General features: G+C 46.3%; 1 protein-coding gene across 3 annotated transcripts in view; it reads right to left on the reverse strand.

Annotated features, from left to right (window-relative positions):
* DYNC2I1 (dynein 2 intermediate chain 1) overlaps window positions 1–13,945 on the reverse strand; it is a 59,949-nt gene that overhangs the window by 13,341 nt on the left and 32,663 nt on the right. For all 3 annotated transcript variants that reach the window (XM_040984355.1, XM_040984354.1, XM_040984353.1), the window contains 6 exons: window positions 11,199–11,328; window positions 9,863–10,035; window positions 8,617–8,779; window positions 4,007–4,120; window positions 3,846–3,907; window positions 3,085–3,136 (listed from right to left, as the gene is read on the reverse strand). In XM_040984355.1, coding sequence (XP_040840289.1) covers window positions 3,085–3,136; window positions 3,846–3,907; window positions 4,007–4,120; window positions 8,617–8,779; window positions 9,863–10,035; window positions 11,199–11,328 — 694 coding nt within the window. The remainder of the gene's footprint in view (window positions 1–3,084; window positions 3,137–3,845; window positions 3,908–4,006; window positions 4,121–8,616; window positions 8,780–9,862; window positions 10,036–11,198; window positions 11,329–13,945) is intronic.

Consider the following 13,945-nt stretch of genomic DNA (forward strand, 5'->3'; position numbering starts at 1 on the left):
GATGAGCAGCATTTCTTCCTAATGCTGAGGAGCACTCACACACATCAGGGTAAGAACTTACTAGTGCCTCAAGATCTGAAAACTTTTCCATTTCTCATGTGGTAAAATAAGGGCAGTAAACCTAGATCTCTGTTGCTATACATCCATGTATATAGAAAGCTTAAGTACTTACGAGCACTCATACATATACGCACACATGAATGACTCACCCACGTGTGCTGTGAGCGTCCTCAGCCACACTCGGGTCCTCCCTCCTTGTCCTCTGAAAGTTGTAGGCTGTGCCACAGAACACACACAGGCGGCTCTGGCTCTGCCAGCTCCAGGGGCTCTGTGAGCCCCTCTAACTCAGCTTTTCTCAAACCACAAATGATACAATTCTAAGGCCTACCTTTATTTCTCCTTCCTTTTACTTAACTTCCTAAAACACTGCGGCCATCATGATAACTCTTCGGTCTCTGCCCATCTGTACCTCTTTCATCTATTTCCAGTATCAATTCCACTGCTTAAAAAGCATTGCAGAGGCAGGAACAAGAAATGCACAAACACTGGGACCCAAGTTTGGAGGCAAGTGGGGGCACAGACCCAAGCTCAGTTGTGGGCAGGCGCTGGGCGCAGCTTGTGCTGCCTGCCTCAGCCATCGAGTGCCTGGCTTTGAACTCTGGTTCTGCTCCAGATACCAGATCCTACTAATGAACACCCCCGGAAAGCAGCAGGTGCTGCCTTTGAGCTCAGGTCCCTGCCACCCACATGGGAGACCCAGACTGCAGACTGCATTCTAGGCTCCTGGTTTCAGCCTGCCCAGAGTTGGGGAGTGGCGCAACAGGTGGAAAATGTCTCTGCTTCTCTGCCTTTCAAATAAATAACAATACATAATTTTTTTAAGTATACATAAAGAGCAGCAGGCATTTAAACTAGAGGTTAAGGCACAAGTATGGACACCCTACTAGAACCCACATGAGATGCTGGCATCACAGGTGACACCTTAGCCTGCGACATATCAACAGCCCAAATCAGAGTACACGGGTTCAATTCCCAATTGCGCTACTGACTCCAACTTCCTGCTAGAGTAGACTCTGAGAGGCAGGACTGATGTCCTCACCATGTGGAAGAACAGGGCTGATTTCCTGGTTCACGGCTTTGGCCCCGGTTACAGGCCACAGTGGACATCTAGGGAACAAACTAGCTTATCGGAGCCCACTACCTTTCTCTGTCTTCCAAATAAATTTCACAAACAGCCAAATAACAAAGTACATAGAAATAAATTCAACTTGCAGTTGGAAAGAGTTGCTTTGATTATGCTGTATATTATCATCACAGGTTTAACTCCAAATGCAAGAATGTTCTGGCAGCTAGCTACTCATAAAATTTAAGTGGCCCCATCCCTTGCACAGCCAGCTTAGAATCTCAGCTCATGTCTACTTGCCTGACCTGGCCTCCCATGATCTAACAGCTACATCTCCTCGGCCAGCACCTTCTCTCCTGTATCTCCCGGGCACCTGGCACTGGATCTAGCTCATGCCCACAACACTTCCTAAATCAATGAAATCTACCACATACACCAGAGAGCCTGAAGACCCCTTCAAATGCTTGCTGGTGTGAATGTGGTCCCTGCTTGCCTAAAGACTGTGCTGGAACATGGCCAAAGTTTCTGTCAGTACACAATGTTGCTGGCTTTTAACTCTTTTGTTGTTTTTCATTTTATGTGATAGGCAGAGACAGAGAGAGAAAGAGAGAGAGAGAGAGAGAGCTGCCTCCCAGGGTGCACATGACTGGCAGGAAGGCAGAAGGGACAATGGAACTGGGGACTCATAAAGGAATTCTGACGGTGGATGTGCTCACACCAAGTGGTGGCTTACCCAACAAAGGTATGCTTACACAACACCTAACAATGAAATACATCCCTCCTCCACCAGATTCATCAACTCATTGTGGGCAGACTCTTTAACTCCTTAATAATTCCACAATTGCTTGGAAAATGCCTTGGTCATGCAACAAGTAATCAGCACGATCGGCCTTGAGATGAGATCTCACGATTATAAAAACTCTGGGCTTTCAGAGAACAAGCTGGGGTAAGAGGGCAGGGTCAGTCTCAGGTCCGCCCCCGTTGCTTAGCAGCATCAGTGGCCTCTGCACACACAGAGAGGGACCACGGAGACTCAAAGGCTTCTAGCTCTACGGATTTTACAAGCGATCTGTTAAGTCAACACAGGGCAGCATGCTTGCCAAACAAGTAGAAAGGATGCTATTTGGGGAAGACACTGAGACACACGGCTGCTCCACCTCAAATGTATTCACCAGTGAAATCAGCGCTTCATTCAGTGCTGTTTCTCTATAGTAAACTTTAGCACCGGCATTTTCAAATGAAGCACCCAGCACTTGCTTCACGGATCACAAAGTGTCCTTCCTTTCCCTTATTTCAAGAAATTGGAAGTTAAAATCAACATCGCTATCTGAGGACACATCTTTGATAAAAAATGAAGTGAAAGAGTGGGGGGAAAGAAGGGTTTTGTCGTTAGAGAATGAGTGTGCAGAGGGTTTTAAGGCTGTAAGAAAGCCTAATTTAAAACGTGGGCTTGGCTGGACTCTCAAATGTGACCAAACAGAACCATCCCCTGGATTCAGAGTCCTTTCTGGAACTGGTACTGAAAACCATACCACACAACATCAAAAACAGAAAACTCCGCAAGACCGCACCGTCCTTCCTCCAAGCTATGGTTGTCACACCTAGCCAAGGGCGGGCTTTGCCCCCAGTCCATCGCAGTGTCTCAGGAAGCTGGCCCACAGGTGTACTTAACCCCAAACAGGAAAACCCCAGATGAGGACGCAGCCGAGGACCTGGACATCTGATGGGCTGGAAAAGCCAATCTTACAAATCAAACAGAACTTGCTAACATAAAGCAGACTCGCCTTTAAATAATCATTAAAGTGATTGCTCAACAGTAGATAACATTGCATAATACACAAGTGTAGCATTTAGTTTTCAGGCAGTTAATTACAGGTTTTTCAAAGCAGTTTTATTGGTATCTTTAATCTCTATTAATTTTAGAAAACACAAACTAAAATCAATTCTTTCGTTTGGATTACCTAAGTCGCTTATTGAACCTGCGATGTCTGCCTTTGGTAACTCAACCACAACCTAAAAGCAAAATATTGAAAATGAACATTGATATATTTCGTAACTGTGAAACAATCTAAGCAAAGCATAGTTATAATTAAGACAATACACCGTATGAGGTCTTAAAAATATAATTGCTCCAGAAAAAAAAATATGGATCGTTTTCTTGTTTTTTTTTTTTTTAAGTTTTACTTCTTAGTATCTGGATAGCAGATAGACACAGATTGACAGAGGGAGAGACAGAGAGCTCCCACACACTGGGTCGCTGCCTCAGTGGTCCCCAAACGGGCTGCAGCAGGTGGAAACCAGGAGCCCGGGGCGGTAGGGGCCCTATATTACTTCAGTCATTACCTTTTGCTGCCACCATGTGTGTTAACAGAAGCCTAGAATCAAGAGGGAGGACGCGAACCCAGGCGCCCTGACACAGCAGGGAGTCCCAAATGCCTCTTAACTGCTGCACCCCTAAGCATGAACTTTAGGGGTGAAATTCTAAATGTTTCGTTTGCCATATTCCCTTTGCTCGGCAACTTCATTAACATTCAGGTTTTCATTCATGGTCTAGGATGAGTTTTAATGTCATTTCCTTGCCCTGGACATATTATCCCAATTTTCATTTCAAACATTTCTACTGAGCTCTCGTACTGGGCCCCAAACCTGCTTGGCCTCCCCCCTAAATTCACTCAGATCGCTTCATTGCTGCTTCAGCCGAGGGCCCTGGGCACATACTCACCCACACATTGAGCACCCCACTCTCATCCAAGGACGCGATGTGGAAGGACAAACCTAGCATTTCTAAGAGAAACAAAAAGAAGAAGAAAATGCTTTAGACAAGGAAACCACATTTCACAGACTCCTGGTTCAAGGGCACTGAGAAAGGAAGGGGTCAGCTACCTTCCTGAGTCGAGAAGGGCGAGAGCACGGAGCTCACTTTCTTGCAGGCAGACACGGAGATGGGCTCCACCGCTTGAACAGGACTCTGGTGACTGACTGACGTGAGGATTCCATCTAGAGTGTTCAAAACCCACAGGACGCACAGGTAAGCAGTATGTCAGAGAGATGCAATGGACAAAGAGGAGGTGCTTCTGGGTCTGCAAGATCCTCCCAGAAAACCAGAGAAGCAACCTGGACTAGTTAAAAAACGTGTCTGCCACTCTAGCACTCTGAGGAAGCACCCCGCGGACCTCAAAGAGCTTGGAGGAAGAGAAGCAAGTTCCGGTTCTAGCACAGTCACGACAGAATCTAACGTTGAGGCCAAACAGCTGTAGGGAAGGGACGATGACCTCAAGGCAGTCATGCAGCTCATGAAGAAAGAGGGGGTCCCCAGAAAGGGGAGGTGCTTCCTGGAGAGACACCCCCAGCCCACCCACCTTCACCATCAGGAGCAACACTCTCCACTAGAGACACCTCATCTAGAGGATGTTCCGGGGTAGGACTAGCAGGCTAACGATACAAAGCTACTAAGCAGAAAACACAAGTGAAGGTGTTTCAGCTGATGAAAAGTCTCATCTCCCCCCAAAAGATGAGCACAGAGCAGAATACTGGCAAACTCAACACTGCAAACTGAGTCCAATCTTCAGAAACAATTTGAGAGGAGAGGTGTTGTGGCACAAGGGGTTAAGCTCCTCTGGGGCTGCTGGCATCCCAGTCAGGTTGCCTGCCTCCACTTCCAATCCAGCTTCCTGCTAATGGGCCGGGGGGTGAGGGGAGAAGTTGTTGGTTTAAGTTCTTTGATTCCTGCCACACACAGGACAAAGTTCCTGGTTCCTGGCTTCAGCCTGGCTCAGGCCAGCTTTGGTAGGCACGTGGAGAATGAACCATGAGACGGACAGCAATCCCCCTCTGCCCTTTTCCCTACCACTCTACCTTCAACACACACACAAGCATCACTGGGAAACCAGGCACACCTGGGAGCAACAAAGTTGTCCCTTAACAGGTGAATGAATGAGCAAACACAGGCACATCAACCATGGGGTATTATTCAGTGAGCAAATTTTCAAAAGTTAAAGGTTACAAGATAATTTTTAAAATAAGATACCAAGCCATGAGAAGACATGGAGGAATCTTACATGCCTATTATTAAGCCAAAGAAGTAATGAAAATGCTGTATAATGTATGATTCACAACTAGATGGCACTCAGGGAAAAATAAAAAATAGAGCAACCGTTAAAAATAAGTGGGTGTGGACCCAGTGAACTAGCCTAGTCTTTGCCTTGCATGCACCAGGATTCCATATGGGCACTGGTTCATATCCCAGATGCTCCACTTCCCATCCAACTCCCTTCCTGTGTCCTGGGAAAGCAGTGGAGGACGGCCCAAAGCCTATGGATCCTGCACACACATGTGGGAATCCCAGAAGTTCCTGGTTCCTGGCTTCAGATCAGCGCAGCTCTAGCCATCACAGCCACTTAGGAAGTGAACCAGCGGATGGCAGATCTTTCTCTATCTCTCCTTCTCTCTGTAAACCTGCCTTTTCAATAAAAATAAATAAATTTTAAAAAAATAAGTGGGTGGGGCCCGGCGCGGTGGCGCAAGTGGTTAAAGGTCCTCGCCTTGCACGCCTGGGATCCCATATGGGCGCCGGTTCTAATCCCGGCAGCCCCGCTTCCCTTCCAGCTCCCTGCCTGTGGCCCGGGAAAGCAGTCGAGGACGGCCCAAGGCTTTGGGACCCTGCACCCGCGTGGGAGACCCAGAAGAGGTTCCTGGCTTCGGATCGGCATAGTATCGGCCCGTTGCGCTCACTTGGGGAGTGAATCATCGGACGGAAGATCTTCCTCTCTGTCTCTCCTGTCTGTATATCCGCCTTTCCAATGAAAAAATAATAAAAATAAATCTTTAAAAAAAAAAAAATAAGTGGGTGGAAGGAGTCAAGAGAGAGAAAAGGATGTAGAGGGGAAACCACACTAAGACATATCATGACCCAACTGGGAGGCCGGATGCACACAGCAGTAAGGGAAAAACCAACTTCTGAAGCCTGGGGAAAAACAGCTGACTGACATTCTACTTCTCAATAACAACAATGGAGATCGGATGAAGAAGAAGAGAAAATCAGAAGGGAAAATGAACAATAAAGCCATAACTGTATGTGTCCAGATTATCTTTCAAGAATGAAAGGTTCCTCTTCACACAGTAAGTATTAAATAACTGGATATCCATAAACAAAAAGAGTGAACCTCATGCAGCCAATCTGATTATGCATAAAGCAAACAGGAATGCTAAGAGCATAAAACTTGTAGGAGAAAAGCTCTACACTTCTCAATAAACAAAGCCTGCTTATTTGTCACACCAAGTGCATGGTCATAAAGGAAGAAAAATGATAAATTGAATTTTGTTGAAGTCAAAGTCCTCTATTTGTAAACAATAAGAGGAAAAAACCACAGAGTATTTATAAAACACATCAGATAAATGATATACAATTGCAATGCAGAGTGGACATTCAGAACATGCTCTGTAAATAACCCAATGTTGTAAAAATGGGTTAAAGAGGGCCTAACGGCGTGGCCTAGCAGCTAAAGTCCTCGCCTTGAACACGCCAGGATCCCATATGGGTGCCGGTTCTAATCCCAGCAGCTCCACTTCCCATCCAGCTCCCTGCTTGTGGCCTGGGAAAGCAGTGGAGGACGGCCCAAAGCCTTGGGACCCTGCACCCGCGTGGGAGACCCGGAAGAAGTTCCTGGGTCCTGGCTTCGGATCGGCATAGCATCAGCCGTTGCACTCACTTGGGGAGTGAATCATTGGACGGAAGATCTTCCTCTCTGTCTCTCCTCTCTGTATATCTGACTTTCCAATAAAAGTAAATAAATCTTTAAAAAAAAATGGGTTAAAGATTTTTAACACACATCACCAATGAAGACGAATGAATGGCAAAAAGCACACAAAAGTATGTTCAGCGCCATTACCAGGGAACAAGAATGAACAATCACCACGAGCTACTTCCCGCGCTCGTTAGGACAGCGAAAACATTCTCACCAACTGGGGCACTGCAAACGGCGCTGCGGCCTGGCGGGTGTCCCCCTGGACACGGACTGGAGTCCCACCGTCCCACTTCGGATCCACTTCCCTGCTAACGGCCTCAGAAAGCAGTGAAGACGATACATGAGAAGCTCCTGGCTCCTGGCTTCAGCCTGGCCCAGTCCCAGCTAGTGTTGCCATCTGAGAGTGAACTAGTGGATGAAAGATCTCTCTCTTACTTCCAAATAAATAAATAGATCTTAAAAAAAAAAAAACTGGAAATACCGAGTACTGGTGAGGATAAAAAGTAACTGGAACACCTCACTGAGCACACCAATTCAAACACTGACTTAACACAGGTACCAGACACAGGCACAGACCTGGAACTAACTAAACATCCACCAACTGGGGAACGCGGGAACAAACCTGGAACAGCACGACTTGGCAAAGAAGGAAGGGACTTCTGAACACACAAGTGCAGTGCCCTCCTGTAAGATTTCTTTTACTTCCTACCGTGGGGTAGAAAACAGATGAGCAGCCATGGGAAAGGAGAGAGGTGACAGCTAAGACTCCTGAGCAGGAACGCGATAAGGATGAGAGGGAGTGTGTGCATGTGGGCAGGGACTTCCACCTCCTGCACGAGTGCCAGAGCAGAGCGTTAGGTCCTGAAACTGGGTGTGTGTGTGCAGGCCGGCCTGCGGACTCGGCGTGACCCCGGACACACATCATCTCTCTCAGAAGCCGGAATACAGGAATACGATGAGAAACTGAAATGAGGCAACGTACACAACGAAGAGGAAATACTATCTGTTGTAGTGGCCAAACTGCTCGCTGTCGACTGTGGACCGCAAGAGGCCTCATCGCACCTCACTAACTGTGCTTGACCGCTTCGGGGCTAGTGAGCCCTGTCCTGGGAGCACACACAACTAACTGACTTGATGATAACTTCTTCTTACATAGAGAGAGAAATTTGTTTTTGCTTGAAAGAGTTACAGAGAAGAGAAGGACAGAGATCTTCCATCCTCAGGGTAACTCCCCACATGGCCCAGAGCTGAGCTGCTCTGAAATCAGGAGCCAGAAGCTTCCTCCAGTTCTCCCATGTGTATACAGGAGCCCAAGGTTTGGGCCATCTTCCACGGATTTCTCAGGCCATAAGCAGGGAGATGGGTAGGAAGTGGTGCAGCCAAGACTCAAACTGGTGTCCATATGGGATGCTGGCACCACTGGCAGCAGATTAGCCTGCACTGTGCCAGTTCCAACTCAAGTTATTTCACGGAGGAGTTTCAAGGCACTATGAATTTAATAAGGAAGAAAATTCCAATTATTCATTACTGGCCACCAGATAAGCCAGATTAGCATTACTTGAATGGATTTGTTTTCCTAGCAGTATCTTTTTTTTTTGGGGGGGGGGGGGGTAGGATATGTTTCTTTTGCTCATGAGGCATATCCCATTCCCAGAGATTACCTGAGTGAATAAATGCAAATAAATTCAAAATTTCACGTCTGCATCTCTTTTCTAGAAGACACATTACCAGCACACCGTTGCCACTGACCCGTGGAGAATGTTGGTGTCCTGAATGTCCAAAAGCAGTCACTCAGCTTCACGTAATGATGGATCCTACAGTCTTCTCTTAAATCCCATACCACAACGGAACCGTGCGCCGTGCCGGCAAAGAGCAAGAACGCCTTCACGGGGCTGAAGCAGCAGCACGTGACCTGAAACGGACACACGCAGAGAGACGATGATATCTGTATCTCTCCCTCCCTCTCTCTCTCTCTGTGCAACGATCCCTTCCATTCAACTCTGTTAGGCAAACCTCAAAATGGCAATTACACCCTCTGTAATTTTGTTTAAATAGTGCTGCAGAAAGCTCTGATTTTTTTTTTCAAGTCTCCCTATACTGCTACCAACAAAAGTATTATTTTCCACAACTTTGTTGGAAATCAATGGTTTAGAGGGCGAGAAATTTATAGACAGTCATTAACAGCCATGGATTCCACACATCCACAGTTCAGCCAATCATGGATGGACGATATCCCAAAGAATACCATACTAAACATGCACAGACACTTTTCTTATTAGTCCATAAATACTAAAGGATTATTGCTAACATGATATTTCTTTTGTATGAGTCATTATATCTAATGTAGAGATCATTTTAAAGTACACAGGAGCACCATGTAAGGTATTATAACATAGAAATGATTTTAAAGTACATAGGAGCATCAGGTAAGGTATTTGCAAATACTATACAATTTATCCAAGGGACTTGCGCATCCTGATGTTAGCATCCATGGGAGTTCTGGAGCCGGTGTCCCAAGGACATCCGAGCGATGCCTGAACATATTTCCCTTGTCAAAAAGAAAGTGATCAGCAACCAGGGGCCAAAAAAACAAACAAAACTCAGGAAGGGCTCACAACAGCAGAGCACTGCAAACTACACTGAGAAGCCTCAACACAATACGATGAAATCTCTAAACTGTCTGGGTCTCAAATAGTGCCAGGATCCCAGAGCCGTGTCCAGGCTGGCCAATGTTCACAATGAACCTAAAACTACACTCATAACCTAATTTTCAGTGGACCTTTGAGGATGACCTACAACAATTCTGGGCCTCTCAGGTTGAGTCCATCCCCACAACTAAGAATTCCAACATGTGACTTGTCACCCATGCAAAAGAGTTGGGGGTGACAGTGGGACAAGAGAACTGACCCTAAGTGTCCATTCTCCTGCACTGTCCCTCGCTTCCTTCTCTCCTTGGTGGGCTTTGCATCATCAAACATGAGACTCTCAGCTGTACCTTGGACTCACATATCAGAACCTTCTGGGGCCCTGAAGGTTGCCAAATATCCCACACGCAGAGGAGGTATCTTCCATCCAGTGGCTGCACGACTGCCTTGTCAGGTAAATCATGGACAGAGACTACGGTCTGCCTCTGAACTCGAGAGGCAAGCAGGCAGGATACTTTTCGATCTGGGGATAAGAAAAATATTGTTGTGTTTCAGTGATTTGTCAGAATCCATGATAAATTAACCCACTTCAGAACACCCAGGTAAGTTTTGATTTAATAAAAAAAACAAACATGGTCTTGGAAAACTGTACACTGCATGAGATGTGGATTTTGGTAAAAGGCCACAGCCTGTGATTAAAAACTCCGCCCAAGCTAATCTTCCACTAAAAAAGAAATCCATCAGATGTGGAATAGGAGAGACATGAGGAAGACAGACCAACACTGGGCTTTCCTGATTCTTATCACCTGGCCTTCAGTTACTTCACTGGCATTTTGTTCAAGGCAAAGAGGTCCACAGCTTAAAAAACTTAACTTTGGTCTTGCAAATGCAATTTGTTCACTTATTTAAATATCTATATGTAATTATATTTTAAGTCTGATACTACGTACTCCGTTTACTGAGCATTTTCTGTTCCATCACAAACATCAATGTAAAACTGGGCATCCCACGATGCGTTTAACCTATTGCAACTCTGACCTACAAACTCTTTTCATGCTGCTCCGATTCTGCCGTATTTCAAGTAGAGAAAAACAAATTAGGATTTAAACAAACCCAGCAGTTAAGACATCACTTGGGAAGGCTGCATCCCATCCCATGTGAGGGTCCCTGGGTTTGAGGCGTGGCTCCTCTCCTGATCACAGCATCCCTGCCCTGGGAGGCAGTGGCGGATGGATCGAGCGTCTGGATTCCTGCAGCCACAGGGGAGCCCCAGGCTGAACGCCTGGCTCTCAGTTTCAATCTGGTCCAACCCTGGCTGCTGGAAACATCTGGGTAGCTTATCAGTAGATGAGAAATTTCTTCCTATTTACCTCTGCCTCTCAGATAACAAATTAGTTTTAATTGGCATTAAAAATAGTACAGAAAATCTTACTTAACATTCAGATAAAGATTCCATTATTTAAAATATTGTGTCACTCCTCTAATTTTATGCAAGTTATTAACCACAAATTTAACATAAATAAGGGGGAAAAAAATCTAACCACTTTTGTATTCAACAGAAACTCAGCCCATTTTTTATATACTACCAACCCCAATGCATGAAAATAGAATGTCATATTAAAGATCATTATTGCAACATAAAGTTAATAGTTATGTTAAAAGCCACATTCAAGGATGGCCTCTTACACTGAAGGAATGACAGGTGAGTATTCAGCTGAGAGGAGCTGTCACTGAAATGCAGGGTGTGCTCCTGCGCCCTGAGATTCTGGCTAGGCGTAGCTGCCAGATGATCCTCTTCCAGCAAAATAGCAATCACCTTGGAAAGAAACACAAGTAATCTTTAATAAAAAAAATTATGTTTTACATTCTTTTGAAGTATCTTTTCACTGTATCTGTTTCCACAAATACTTGGTCCCACAATATCACAAAAAACCAAAAGATTTTATAGTCATTTCACATCAACAAAAGAAACTAACAGGAAAAGATCAAACTCCATAGGAGGGCCATTACTTGATCTTCCATATCATTTCACCAGATAGACAGACAGACAGACACACATATACTCACTATATGTATTCAATAAATGAACTGTTAAAAATCACAGAGAAAGGAAAAGGGCTAATGATTCAACACCCTGAAGTGTGCAACGAAGTATCAGGAAACACCACGCATGCCACCTCTCTCAGCGGGTTTTGGTCATGACCAATAAGAAGTCACACTTTTGCACCACAAGGCTAGCCTTAGACTGCAGCAATGACAAGACTGAGTTTGGAGAAGGCAAAGATGAGCTCATCATAACTGACAGGATGCAGGTCAAGAAGTCAGAGGCTGTGTGGTGACAATGTAGGGATAAAAGAGAGGAAGTTAAGAAATACTGAGCAAAAATAGGTTAGGACCGCCACTTGCAACACTGGCACCCCATCTGGGTGCTGGCTTGCGTCTCAACTGTTCCACTTCCAATCCAGCTCACTGCCAATGGCCTGGGAAAGCAATGCTTGGGTCACTAATCCCGTGTAGGAGACCCAAAAGAAGCTCCCAGCCTCAGCCTGGTTCAGTGCCAGCTGAACTAGACGGAAAAACTGTGTGTAACCCTGCCTTTCAAATAAATCAATAACTCTTACAAAAAAAGGCTATGTGTGAAGAAATCAGAAATTGTCCAGTAAGAATTGGACATGATGGGTGTGAGGAAGGTAAGGGATTTTTCATGATAATGAGGAGATAAATCAAAGGCGGGGAACATTTGGTGAGAACTGCTAGTGTCACGTTTAAGAAACATGGGGTGGCCCGTCCAGCTGCAGGCACCAGCAGAGTGCCAAGTCCTGGGGTAGATAGTGTAGGGGCTATGTAGGCCTAACCCAGGCTACAGCACCCACTGGCAAATGCTGAGGTGAGGTGCGTCATGCCAGAATGGGTTGCAGAACTCAACCAGCTCATGTGAGACTGGGGAGTTAGGAACGAGCACAGCAGTGGGGGCTCATGGGATTCCCTTGCTGGACCACTACCCCCACTGATGAGCATGAGAGCTGGGACTGGGGGCAGAGCAGGCCGGGCAGGGCTACAACACCTGCTGGCCTCATGTGAGCTGGATCAAGGGAAAGTCAAACTGGGTTGCCTCTTCCTACCGGTGCATGCATAAGCAGAGTGGGTGTGGATTAGTTGGGCTTTGCCGCAGCACCAGCTACACAAGCTGGCACGGGGAGCTAATTCTACCAAGTTAAACTCCAGAACCACCTGGAGAGTGCAAGATGCAGGAGTGGAAGTGGGCTAGGAAGAGAAACAGTGAGCACCTCCCTCTTGGCTTGCTACTCTGACTAGTGAGCATGAGAACCAGGACTGGGCAGGCATGGCTAAACAGAGAGTGGCACCGGCCAGCAGGTGTATGGGCTGGACAGTAGAGCTGGTTAGGATGAACTATGCTTCAATGCCCACTGACATGTATGGGAGCTGAATGGGATGTGGGACAGACTGGACCAATCTGCTGTACATAGTAGCAAACATGGGAATCAGGGCAGGGGGTGGGCCTGGTGGGGTTACTGAGAGTCACCCCAACTAGGCTTCAGCTCACACTGTTTTATGTGGCTAAGTGTATGGTGGGCAGGATCGGGCTGGGCCGCAACTCCCATTACTTTGCGTACAGGACAGGGCTGGAGACAGAACTGACCCAGCAACTGCAACCGTTAGTGTGCATGTAATGTGATTGGGGCAACAGACTGTGCCGGACCCTGTATTGGCAAGCACACACAAGAATCAGGTCTGGGATTGCCTGAGATGAGATTTCTTTGGGGATTGATCTCCCAACTGAACCACTGGACTCAGAACTTCAATGATGGAGAAAATTGCAGGGTCCATGGTCTGACTGTGGCATGCTTGCATCAGAGCTGGGCCTCCTCAGTGGCTCAGACGAAACAGTGGAGAGCATGGCCAGTTGTGCATGGAGGACATGCAGTACACTGGAGTATGCACAGGACACCTGGTACCAGAAGAGACAACGAGGACAGAACAAATCGATCAACTACCCCAGCCACATGCTGGCAGTGAAAATCTAGGCAATTGGAGACTCTAAGGCGGACTATGTCAGCCAGTGGATTCAGTGGATTCTGGAGAGATTTCGCCCTGCTTGGAGTGGTGAGCGAGATCGGCAGCAATTCAGAACTGTTGAACTATCAAAACTACTTAAGTACAGCCCTTGGAGCATGTCCCAAATCAGGGACCCTGAGATGGGTGGGAGCCTGGGTGTGGCTTCTCCTTTTATCTTTCCCCTCCCCCAGATACAAGTAGGAAAAAAGAGAATGTGATAACAATGGTCTCACCCACTTTCCTGTAGCCCTTGACCCTTTGTGCCCTAATCAAATATGTAAAGATCATCCACAAAATAAAAATAAAGAGAAAAAAGGAAAGATAATGAAGATTTAAAAAAAAAAGAAAGAAAAAAT

This window comes from Ochotona curzoniae, unplaced genomic scaffold, assembly GCF_017591425.1.
Source record: "Ochotona curzoniae isolate NIBS_2020 unplaced genomic scaffold, NIBS_Ocur_1.0 contig_4105, whole genome shotgun sequence".
NCBI lineage: Eukaryota > Metazoa > Chordata > Mammalia > Lagomorpha > Ochotonidae > Ochotona > Ochotona curzoniae.